Below are 13,162 nucleotides of genomic sequence, written 5' to 3'. Positions count from 1 at the left end.
TCTATTCATAAGGCCAAAGATGCCGGGGGTTCTATGACTATCCACACATTTGGAGCTTATTTCGGGTTAGTGGTATCTCGTGTGCTGTACAGACCTCATCTGGAGAAGAGCCGTAAAAGGGAAGGATCTGTTTATCATTCGGACCTCTTCGCGATGATAGGTATATTCCCACTAATTACATTTCACAAATATTTGCGGCAATAATTTATTTAGTTCATCAAGCAAAATAGAATTCTAACTAAACTTGACCACAGTGAGTTTTCATGATCTTGTGATCACTATCTGTTATAACACTACTATTACCTTTGCACTTTTTGGCACTACTAATTGCAGTACGTAAAATGTTAGTTTTTCAGCACAATGCAATTGTATTATTTTTGGTCCAATGTCCTTGTATTAGACAATCAGCATCAGTGGTAGCCCCATTTATAGTTTTTACAGTAATCTCTACACAACATGTCAAGGGATTCCTTTAGCTGGAATTCTCCTTTAACGTTTTTTTTCACCCAGGAACAATCTACCTGTGGATGTTCTGGCCCAGCTTCAATTCTGCCATCACAGCCCATGGGGATGACCAACATCGGACAGTGTTGAACACCTACTACTCTCTCGCTGCTTGCACATTGTCCACATTTGCCTTGTCATCCATGTTAAATAATGAAGGAAAGCTGGATATGGTAAGCATCAAAATAAGCATAATTTACATCATGTATTTGGATGGAGCAAACATTACATATTTAATATACCCAAGGAGGAGATAATTTTCATAATAAGTGTATTTTGTAAGAAAGATAGAGAAATGTACAAGAATATAACTACTATAACACTGCCCCTATGTACAAGAATATAACTACTATAATACTGTCCTCTATGTACAAGAATATAACTACTATAATACTGCTCCCTATGTACAAGAATACAACTACTATAATACTGCCCCTATGTACAAGAATATAACTACTATAATACTGCCCCTATGTACAAGAATATAACTACTATAATACTGTCCTCTATGTACAAGAATATAACTACTATAATACTGTCCTCTATGTACAAGAATATAACTACTATAATACTGTCCTCTATGTACAAGAATATAACTACTATAATACTGTCCTCTATGTACAAGAATATAACTACTATAATACTGCTCCTATGTACAAGAATATAACTACTATAATAATGCACCTTTATTCAAGAATGTAACTGCTTTAATACTGCCTCCTATGTACAAGAATGTTACTGCTATAATAATGCCCCATATGTAGAAGAACATAACTACTATAATACTGCTCATATGTACAAGACTATAACTACTATAATACTGCCCTATGTACAAGAAAATAGCTACTATAATACTGCTCTTATGTACAAGAATATAACTACTATAATACTGTCCCTATGTACAAGAATATAGCTACTATAATACTGCTCTTATGTACAAGAACATAACTACTATAATACTGTCCCTATGTATAAGAATATAACTACTATAATACTGCTCCTATGTACAAGAATATAACTACTATAATACTGCCCAGTTTATACAAGAATATAACTACTATAATACTGCCCCTATATACAAGAATATAACTACTATAATACTGCCCCTGCATACAAGAATATAACTACTGTAATACTGCTCCTATGTACAAGAATATAGCTACTATAATACTGTTCCTATGTACAAGAATATAACTACTATAATACTGCCCCTATGTACAAGGATATAACTACTATAATGCTGCCCCTATATACAAGACTATAACTACTATAATACTGCTCCTATATTCAAGACTATAACTACTATAATACTGCCCCTATATACAAGAATATAACTACTATAATACTGCTCCTATATTCAAGACTATAACTACTATAATACTGCCCCTATGTACAAGAATATAACTACTATAATACTGCTCCTATTTTCAAGACTATAAGTACTATAATAATGTCCCCTATGTACCAGAATATAACTACTAAAATACTGCCCTTATATACAAGAATATAACTACTATAATACTGCCCTCTATGTACAAGAATATAACTACTATACTACTGCTCCTATGTACAAGAATATACATTACTATGTTTCCTTGCTTACACAATGTGATGTCTCCTCCCTTTAGGTTCACATTCAGAATGCAGCTTTAGCTGGTGGTGTTGCAGTGGGAACCTCTGCAGAAATGATGTTGACTCCCTTTGGCGCCATGATTGCTGGGTCTCTAGCCGGTATAATTTCTACTCTTGGATACAAATTTTTGACGGTTAGTACAATCTTCATTATTATATTATCCAGTAGTAAATTAGAAAATGCATACAAGAGCTGTGGTGGTTGCCTCGAATTTAATTTCTCCTTCGCCTCATTGGGGGACACAGAGACTGTGGTTTTATGCTTCTGCCGCTTGGAGGCTGACACTAAGTGAAAAAAAGAGGTTAGCTCCTCCTCCGCAGTATACAACCTCGCCCCTATTGCGGGCGAAAATCAGTTTTTTGCTTAGTGTCCATGGAGGCACACGTCTGTTTTTTCTCTCCAGACTTTTTCCATCTTTTTCCCATGAAGATGTGACAGGGGCAATGGATCCTATTGAAAGGGTCCAATTTCCCCAAACCAACAATAGGCGAGCACGTGCGAGTGTCCCTCCACGTATCCTCTCCCGCGTCGTGGGACACAATGCCGGACTTAGCCCTGACCACCCCTAGGTATTGAAACCATGGGCTGTACAGAGGCGCAAGACTAGTCCGTGCAGCCCCCACTGCTCCACCAATGCTCACACTGCGGTGCTGCAAGGTGGCGGACGGACCCTCTCCTTACCCCCTGAAGGGGTTAGATGTAGCAAGGGTCCCTGCACCGTCCCATTTTTTTTTTTTTATCAAAGACCCCCTCACATACCTGCGCTCAGGCTGAAGAGGATCATCGGTAGGGAGAGGGTCTGGGAGGGCTCCTACGAAGACTTCGGGCTGGAGCCCACAGCGCGACCACTAGCCATGCAAGAGAGGGCCCAATCCGTCAGGCAGCAGCCTGGGTCAGGAACGCCGCGCCGGTCAGTAGCGCCTTTTTTTGTGGTACCGTGCCCGCCCCCCCGGTCGGGTAGGGGAGAAATTGAGGCCGCGGCTTCGGCCGGAGCTAGGCCGCGGCCAGAAATTCCGCCCCCGGGGCCGCGCATCACCTCCGATGGCCCGCCCTGCACTGGGCGGCGGTAAAAATCGAGGCCCCGGCTTCGGAGCGCGGCCAGGCCGCAAAGCGGAAGTACCAACCCTAGAGCGGTTTTTACAGGCTGGCGCGCGCCACAGATGTCGGCAAGCAATTTAAAGGAAGCATCCAGGTCGGGGGGTGCAGGACTGGGGTAAGTGCTGCCCGAGAGGCCACGCTACAGGGAAAAACGAGGTGCTACCTCCTCCCCATATACCAGCAGCGGACAGATACAGCATGTCTGAAAAGGCAAAGACGCACACGTTCTTTTACGCTGCATGCATCTATTGTTGGGCTGCGCTTCCGCGGGCACAGAGCAAGCGTTTATGCAAAGCCTGTGAATCCGAACGCGCCCAGGAGCCCTCCCCTGCGACAGCGACCAATGTGTCAAATCCCCCTGAGTGGGCCCGATCACTGTCACAGTCCGTGGCGTCGCTTACGAGAGCAATAGAGTCCCTTCAAGCCCCAGATAGGGGCAGGGACAGTGGCTCGCCGCCTTTAGAGGGAACCTCCACCTCACTAGAGCCTCCGGCCTGCAGGGGCCGCTCTCAATCCAGGCAGACATGGAGGAAACGAATCCACACGGTGTTGCCCAGTCCATCCGGTGCCTTGGCATCCGTAAGCTCTGCTTCTCTCTCCCCGTCACCAGTGCTTGATAGCGACCAGACCTCAGATTGCGACTCAGAGGAGCCCCTTGACCTGGACACTCCAGGGTCACGTGAAACAGTGGACAGCCTCATAGAAGCCGTCAATCAGACCCTGGGGATTGAGGATGATCCAGCAGTGGCTACGGGGCATAAGGTGCCATTTAAACGAGTGAAGCGGCCGCACATAATTTTTTCCTCTCACCCTGAGTTTGAGGGCATAGTGCAGCGGCACAGAGTACGTCCAGACCGGCGTTTCGAGGGTCAAAAGGCACTAGAAACGAGGTATCCGTTTGCTCCGGACCTCCGTAAAAAATGGATGGAATCCCCGATTGTGGATCCTCCGGTTTCACGCCTGGCCACTAAGACCCTGTTATCTGTCCCTACTGTTTCCTCGATTAAGGATCTCACGGACCGCCTTATTGAGAGCCTAGCTCGTTCAGTATATGATGCGTCAGGGTCTGCACTCAACCCTCGTTCCCAGCAACTTGGGTACTTCCAAGAAGTCCTTGACTTCCCTGCCATATCAGTACAGCCGCCTATTTGGGGAAAAGTTGGATCAACGTATCTCAGACTCCAATGGAGGAAAGAGCGGGTTTCTCCCTCAACAAAAGGTTAAACCGCTTTTTCGTCACCCGCTTCAGGCACGTTTTCGGGCTTTTCGCAACCCCGGGTGGACTATGGGGCCCAATTCCGCCGCCTCAGGCCGCCCCAACCAGGATAGGGAGTGGCAAGTCTCATATAGAGCCAACCCATTGGGGAGAATGCGTGCTCAACAGGTCAGGTCGAGGGGATCCAGATCCCAAAGATCATCGGCCAAATGACTCGAGGTCTTTACCAGACGACACCAGCAAGGTGGGCGGCCGCCAACTCTGTTTTCACCACGTCTGGGCCAACGTCGTTCACGACGCATGGGTAAAAGAATTGGTGTCCTCAGGTTACAAAATGGAATTTATCAGAGACTCCCCAAGACCATTTTTTCTTTCCCAGCTTCCCAGGGTAGATGCCCGGGCAAGGGCTCTATTGGGATCCATCAAATTGCTCCATCACAACGGAGTCATTATTCCAGTACTGGAACACGAAAGGGCTCAGGGTTTCTATTTCAACCTTTTTGCGGTTCCCAAAAAGGACGGGTCTGTCAGTCCTGTGTTGTACCAGAAGCTTCTAAACAGATTCATCAGGATCAGACATTTCCGGATGGAGTCTCCCATTCAGTCATATCGGCCATGGAGCAGGGAGAATACTTGGCCTCAATAGACATCCAAGATGCATATCTGTATATTCCCATTCTTCCTCCTCTTCAGAGGTTCCTACGCTTCGCCATCAGCGGTCGACATTTTCAGTTCGTACCGCTACCCTTCGGGCTAGCCACGGCTCCCAGAGTGTTCACAAAGGTTATGGCAGTTGTCATGGCCATACTGCATTCTCAAGGCATAGTCATCGTCCCTTATCTGGACGACCTCTTGGTCAAGGGCCCGTCAATACGGGCATGCGAGGAAAATGTCAGCATCACGCTGGATACTCTTGCCCGCTTAGGGTGGTTGGTCAATGCGAAGAAGTCATCCCTTGTGCCAGCTCAGAAAATCTTCTTAGGAATGATCTTCGACACTTGCCGAGGATTGGTGATTCTCCCTCAGGAAAAGGTATTAGCTCTCCGGCAGGGAGTCCTGACACTTTGCCAACCAGTCCCTCATACCATCCGATCTGGGATGAGGATTCTAGGGAAAATGGTGGCAACAATGGAAGCAATACCTTTCGCCCAGTTCCATCTTCGCCCCCTGCAGCCCGCCCTATTGTCAGCCTGGGACAAGAACCCTTTCACGCTCGATTGGCGGTGTCGTCTGTCCTCTCAAGTCAGGCAGTCGCTCGGATAGTGGATAACCAGTTCCTCTCTGACCCAGGGGAAACCCTTTCCCCCAGACCATTGGCTGGTGGTGACAACCGACGCCAGTCTCCTTGGTTGGGGAGCGATGTTTCACCACCACACAACCCAGGGACAGTGGTCGCCACAGGAGGCATGCCTCCAGATCAAGTTATTGGAGATAAGAGCAATCTGGCTGGCACTGCAGAAGTTCCATCACTTTCTAGCAAGCCGCCCTGTCCGAATTCAATCGGACAACGCCACGGCGGTGGCTTACATAATTCACCAAGGGGGCACTCGCAGCAGAGCAACCATGCGCGAGGTGGGGCACGTTCTTCAGTGGGCCGAAGCAAACCACTCGGTGATTTTGGCAGTTCACATCCCGGGCGTGGAAAACTGGGCAGCAGACTTTCTCAGCCGGGAGGGTCTTGCATCCGGAGAGTGGTCTCTACATCCCGAGGTCTTTCAGCAGATTTGTCAATGGTGGGGAACTACAGATGTGGACTTGATGGCATCCAGAGTGAACGCCAAGGTGCCCACATATGTCGCTCGGGCCAGGGACCCGAAGGCAATCGCTGTGGATGCGTTGATTCTGCCATGGAACCAGTTTCGCCTCCCATATCTACTTCCCCCGCTACCACTACTTCCGAGAGTCGTCAAGAAGATCAAGATGAAAGGGGTCCAGGCAATTCTGCTGTCCCCAGATTGGCCCCGTGGAGCGTGGTACACAGATCTAATGCTGCTGCTCGCCGACGTCCCTTACCTACCAGAGCGCCCGGATCTACTCTCTCAAGAGCCGATTTGCCACCCGAACTCAGGGGCCCTGTGTTTGACGGCATGGCCGTTGAATCTTGGATTCTAACCCAGGCAGGGTTCGGGAGCAAGGTGGTCGCTACAATGATTAGCGCCCTGAAGCCTGCTTCAGCACGAATTTACCACCACACCTGGAAGGTGTTCTTCACTTGGTGTCGAGGCCGCGGTGTTTCTCTGCTGAGATTCTTGATCCCCAGCATATTGGCTTTCCTCCAGTCGGGGCTAGACTCGGGCTTGGCCCCAAGTTCCCTCAGGAGACAAATATCGGCCTTATCCGTCCTGTTCCAGTGCAGAATTGCTACCAATCTGCAGGTGAAGACTTTCATCCAGGGAGTCTCCCACTTGGTACCTTCCTAATAGGCGCCTATGGACGCCTGGGACCTTAACCTGGTCCTAAGTGTTCTGCAGGAAGCTCCTTTTGAACCGCTTCAGGATGTCTCTTTTAGGTACCTTTCCTGGAAAGTGGTGTTCCTAGTGGTCATCACGTCTATCAGGCGGGTTTCAGAGCTGGCGGCCCTATTCTGCCGAGCTCCGTTCATCGCTTTCCATAAGGATAAGGTGGTGCTCAGACCAGCCCCTCCATTTCTGCCGAAGGTGGTGTCCTCTTTTCACATTAATGAAAATGTTGTCTTGCCTTCATTTTGTCCAGCACCGGTGCACTGTGTGGAAAAGGCTCTTCACACGTTAGACCTGCTAAGAGCCCTCCGGAGGTACGTGTCGAAGACGGCACCCTTCCGACAGACGGACACGCTGTTCATGCTCCCCGAAGGGCGCAGGAAGGGACTCGCTGCCTCAAAATCGACCATAGCCAGATGGATTCGTTTGACTATTCAGGAGTCCTACCGCATAAGAGGCACGCCGATTCCAGCAGGAATCAGTGCGCACTCTACTCGGGCAGTGGGCGCCTCTTGGGCGCTTTGGCTTCAGGCTTCGACGGAACAGGTTTGCAAGGCAGCAACCTGGTCCAGCCTGCACACATTTGCCAAACATTGCAATATCCATACTCAGGCCTCTGCGGATGCGAGCCTGGGTAGAAGGATTCTCCAAGCAGCGGTGGCGCACCTTTAAACAAGAGGTGCATGTAGCTTGGATCGGTGAGTTAACTCCCACCCAGGGACTGCTTTAGGACGTCCCACAGTCTCTGTGTCCCCCAATGAGGCGAAGGCGAAACATGGATTTTTGTGATAACTCACCGTAAAATCCTTTTCTCCGAGACGCTCATTGGGGGACACAGCACCCACCCTGACAGCCAGTTGGCTCTTGTTTTGTTTAAATTAATATGTGTCTACTTATTTGATATAAGGGTGGTGTTTTTTCCTTTGGACATGTTGTACCTGTATTGAGGTTGATTTTGTTGTCCTCCTACTGCTTTGGTACCAAACTGATTTGGGGCGAGGGTGTATACTGCGGAGGAGGAGCTAACCTCTTTTTTTCACTTAGTGTCAGCCTCCTAGCGGCAGAAGCATATACCCACAGTCTCTGTGTCCCCCAATGAGTGTCTCGGAGAAAAGGATTTTACGGTGAGTTATCACAAAAATCCCTGTTTTTTTTGTGCCTGCACAATATATAAGCAAATTAATGTCAATGACTAATAACTCCACATTTGAAAGTGTTTGTCTCTGTCCACTGAGGCTGACCAACAGCTGCAGTCTGTACTGAGCGTTGTGAGATTTCAGCAGCAATACTTCAGAACCAGGGTAGAAGTAATCTGGAGCATTCTCATTACATGATTTGTTTTGTAATTGTTTTTGCCTCTTCAGTTTAGGCCCCGATTGTTTTGTGGTTATGTTTTATTCTCCTATTTTATCTGCAGCCGATCCTAGACTCCAAACTGAAGATTCAGGACACGTGTGGGGTCCACAACCTGCACGGTATGCCTGGCGTCTTGGGGGCAATGATCGGCGCCATAGTGGCATTTACAGCAACTGCCGACATCTATGGTGGTGGGTAAGTGACTCTGTCTATATCCATCACTCTATTATTCATCTATACATATTTAGATATCTATCTTTCTTTCTGCTTTACACAATATATCCAAAACATTTCCTTTTTTTCCCATTTTTATTTCCTCCAGAATGAGTGATGTGTTCCCTTTAATTGCTGACTCTTCGCGCACTGCCCATTCTCAAGCCTTCTATCAGGGTCTCGCCCTTATGGTAGCATTGGGATTTGCTCTGTTCGGGGGAATTATTGTAGGTGAGTTATTTTATTCCGATATCAGTGGAGACTTTCAATTCTAAAGAGATATATATATATATATATATATATATATATATATATATATATATATATATATATATATATATATATATATTATTTTTTTTTGCGAACCATGTTCAGAGCAAAGTGATTTACATTGCATACTATAATGTAGCCACTAGGTGGCGACATGTTACCACATCATGTTACGATCCCCACAATCAACCAGAGATCTGTTGATTGCACTTGATTGCTATCAGGAACCATTCAGCCCCATGCTATTTGCTGTTCATTGTATGAATTTCCTTATTAACACGACTAAAAAAGTCATATATTTCAGCTGCACCACATGGAAATATTGTTAAATGTATTTTTAAAATTTTAAAAGAAAGTTATAATTTTTATTTAAAAATTTGTAATTTGGGAAAAAAGTATGATGCAGAATTTCATTTTTTTTTGTTACTTTTAACGCACAGGATTTATTTTGAAGCTACCCATCTTTGGAGCTCCGTCTGATGCTGAATGTTTTGCTGATTCTCTTTATTGGGAGGTGAGGCCTAATAAAAGGAAAATGTATAATTTATCTTTATCACCTGTTTTTATATTGCACAGTGTCGAAAAATATCTGTCAGTACATGGAAACCGTCAGCAAGCAGGTGTTATACTGTTAGGGTGTGTGCACACGTTGCAGATTCTGCTGTGGATCCGCAGTGGATTTGGCCCTGCGGATCCGCAGCAATTTCTGCTGCATTGTACAGTACCTTTTGTAGTCTATGAAAATTGAAAAACGCAGTGCACATGCTGCGGATTTTTCCGTGCGGATTAGCTGCAGTTTTAAATCCGCAGCATGTCACTTCTTTGTACGGAATCCGCAGCGGTTTGACACCTTCTCCATCACCAGGTGTCAAAACGCAGGGGAAAACCGCAGGCTAATTGGCAGGTAAAACACAGGTCATTTGACCTGCGGATTTAGCCAAATCCGCGTGGAAAAATCCGCAGCACAATCCGCAACGTGTACACTGACCCTTAACCGATCTTTCATAATCAATTTTTAAGTCTGTTATATCTTAAGGGTTATTCCTATCTTCGTATGTAAGGATATTGTTGGATGGAGCTTGTAAATATAAGCACTTTTGCAATTTATTGCTTATTAACATTTACAACGGTTCTTGAGATATTAACATTTTTACAGTTCGTTGCCTAGGAGACCGACCACCGCTGCTGTCTAGCTTATAACCAATACTTTGAAGCCGGACTGGATTACGAGGTAAGGGCACGCTCCAGCAATCCGGGCCAGCTTTAAAACAGTGCTTACATGCTAAATATAAAAGAGCTTGTAAGCACTACGCATGTTCTGCTATCTAGCTGCAGTGGCCGGTCTCCAAGGTAACAAGTTGAAAGAAACAGAAGATAAGTGTTGATATCTTAAGAACGACTGAAAATTTGAATAAGCAGTAAATTGCAAAAGTGCTTGCATTTACAAGCTCTATCAAAAAACATCCATATAAAAAGATGCAAATACCCCCTTACATAAATAGTAGCCAGCACATTATCGAAATATTTTCTGCGCATGTTATTGGACATTTTTGTATTTTTATTTTTTTGGGGGGGTGGTTAGGATTTTTCAAATTTGCAGACTTCCACATCTGAAGCTCGAAAGACACTCAGAAAGATAGAAAAAAAACTAATCTATAATTTCACATCTTGCTGATGGTTTCCAGGTACAAGGATCAAGAAAATGGTAATAAAAACTAAGTGTACAACATCAAACATAGTTGTGTTGCACTTCTGAAGAAAACAAGGGTCCTACAACTTTACTCCCTAATTTTTGACACCTGTTGTCCAGCAACCTATGGCAATTGCAGTTTCACTAGCCACCAGTAGATGGTGGCAAAATACTATTTTAGACATTTAAAATAATATTTAAAAAAAAAAATTCTGTGAAAAAATTCAACTCTGCTACTTCTGAATGCCAACATATTTTTCTTATTCCAGGTACCTCATGAAGAAGGCCATGTCTCTGTGCTCACTGAGGACCCTGAGCAGCAGACACAGGCATAGTGACACCTGGATATCTATGTTTTATGACATGTGGGCTGATCCTGAGAGACAACAAATGGGTCAAAGCAATCAACCAACATTGATGATGGTGCTACCAAATTTGGCCACAGAGCTCATGGCTGGGAAGTAGTATAGTCTGGTGCCAACAAGGCGAAAGGATTTCTGCCTTAATGTTGTACAACTTTTTGGCATTGACTGTTTTAGAAAGGTCAAACAAATGTTATTTTTTAAAAATTATATATATTTTTTACACCTTTATCTTGTTATATTTGTACTTTTTTTAAGCAAAAGATGCATCATACATTTTATACTAAAAATTGTAGCAAAGAATAGGAGCACAAAATATAATAGGTTATCTATGATTATATAAATGTCACCTTATGGCACCATAAATATAAAGCTAAAGGTAACCTTCATATTATGGCCATATCATATATTTTTTCCTGTAGAAAACAGACAAAAATCTCATATTACAAATAATTAGTAATGGGCGGTGATTTATTGATATTTGGATCTCAATTTAGTACTCTGAGAGCACAAGGGTGTACCTTGTTGAATTCACTTTGGGTCTTTCACTATCAGCTCAATAATCCTTGTAACAAAGTGAATCATATGTGCATAATGAGGCAGGCCTTGTGGTATATTTAAGTTTTAGATTGATTATCAGAGCAATGCACCTCTGTGCACTGAAAGTACTAGGTGCAGCACCAGAGTCAACAGCAACCTGTTCATGGCTTCCAGAAATAAATGTGTATTTATTTGAACAATAAAGAACATATAATTTCAAGACCCAAGGTGCTAGTGATGGATGGCAATTTACAGAATTTGGGTCTCTATTTAGTACTTTGAGAACCTAAGGGTGTACTTTTTTTAATTGTCTTTGGTTCTTTCTCAAACAGATAAATATTCCTTGTAGCTAAGTGCAAAAGTGCACAATGAGGCAGGCCTTGTGGTATATCTAGGTTTTACTTTCATAATCAGATAGCATAGAACAGTGCACCCTTGTGCACTCAAAGTACTAAATGCAGCAGAATCATCAAGCTACTTATTTGTGGTTTACAGAAAGCTACATGAATTGATTTGAGATATGGAGAACATACATTGTTAAGAAGACCCAAGATGCCCGATCTTGTATTTTGGTACTAATGTTAATTAAAGGTGCAGCTTCACATAGAGTTGATCAATTTATGAATTTATTTTCTCTGCCAGGTGTAATTCTTTGTGCTTTCTATTTTGGTGGCCCATGAACACATTATGTGATATTTGCCACATACTTAAAATTGATTTTTTTTTTAAGTGGAAAGCCTACTCTGATTAATTTGGTGCCATTTTGAAAGTACTCTACTAGTCAAAAATCAGTGGTAAGTAAGCAGCTATTCCTGATTTACACATATGATGGCTTGTCATACTTCTCCCCCTTTTTACTGCAGGTTTATACATAAAAAGCCTAGTATAAGAGGGTCTCGACAACTATAAGGAGGCAGGAATAAGGAAATCTATAGCTTTGCAGAATTAAAAGATTAATTTTTGGCTAAACAGGAATTTCCAATGTAATGTGGAGTCACCCTTTATATAAGTCAATTGTATAAATACATTTCATCATTTATGAACAAATATTATCCCAGTGATGTCTGCAGCAAAGAATTCTGAGTCAGGCAATGTTAAAAGTTAGTATTTGCCTATAATGAAGATATCGCTACAGGGGAGACTGTGAGCGTCTACAAGTCTCATTATGTATCATGTCATAGTATATATTGGAATAATCTGCTTATTCTTATGCAAATAAACTCATTAATATCACAACCTGGCCTTTACACAGCGTGTTTCATTCATTTTCATATACTGGTTGAAAGTGAGTAGAGATGTAAGCAGGTTGCAGGATGCAGTGACGGACAGGAGGCAGAGCAAGGGTTAACTTAACAATTTTTAATGAACAGGGAATACTCCACGCAGGGAGGTAATGGGTTAAACGGGACTAATCACTCTAATTGCAAACTGTGACTCCTGCAAGAAGTCGATGGTGTCGGCAGCGGTTGCGCGGTGTCTTTTCCAATGGGGTTCTCTGGACATCAGTGCCCCGTCTTTTGTCAGCAGCAGTCGGGCTCCGGTACCGTCCGCTGAGCCTAGTCCATATGCTGCAGTGGCTGAAAAGGGTGCGGGCCACAGTGCTGTACGAGCCCAACGTGGCTCAGAAAATATAAACTGTCAAAACTCAGTGCACAAGTGTCATTCCCGTACTCGATCCCTCTAATGTGGCACATGCGCTTTACTCACTGGCCCAAAACTTTTGGCACCTTGTTCTCTGTTGTCACCAGCACACTGCAGCTTTCTCTGTAGTCACCGGGCACACACTGCACCTCTCTCTGTAGTCACCGGGCACACACTGCA

At 44.3% G+C, this 13,162-nt stretch overlaps 1 protein-coding gene across 1 annotated transcript in view; it reads left to right on the top strand.

The window, feature by feature from the left end:
* Positions 1–12,577, top strand: part of RHBG (Rh family B glycoprotein) — a 37,991-nt gene extending 25,414 nt beyond the window's left edge. The window contains exons 4-10 of the mRNA XM_073567149.1: positions 13–160; positions 511–677; positions 2,133–2,270; positions 8,328–8,461; positions 8,589–8,710; positions 9,190–9,263; positions 10,709–12,577. Coding sequence (XP_073423250.1) covers positions 13–160; positions 511–677; positions 2,133–2,270; positions 8,328–8,461; positions 8,589–8,710; positions 9,190–9,263; positions 10,709–10,774 — 849 coding nt within the window. The 3' untranslated portion in view covers positions 10,775–12,577. The remainder of the gene's footprint in view (positions 1–12; positions 161–510; positions 678–2,132; positions 2,271–8,327; positions 8,462–8,588; positions 8,711–9,189; positions 9,264–10,708) is intronic.
* Positions 12,578–13,162: the final 585 nt, after the last annotated feature.

The sequence above is a fragment of the Dendrobates tinctorius genome, unplaced genomic scaffold (assembly GCF_039654945.1).
Source record: "Dendrobates tinctorius isolate UK_male_01 unplaced genomic scaffold, ASM3965494v1 ptg000019l, whole genome shotgun sequence".
Lineage (NCBI taxonomy): Eukaryota > Metazoa > Chordata > Amphibia > Anura > Dendrobatidae > Dendrobates > Dendrobates tinctorius.
This window is presented reverse-complemented; position numbering and strand designations above follow the sequence as displayed.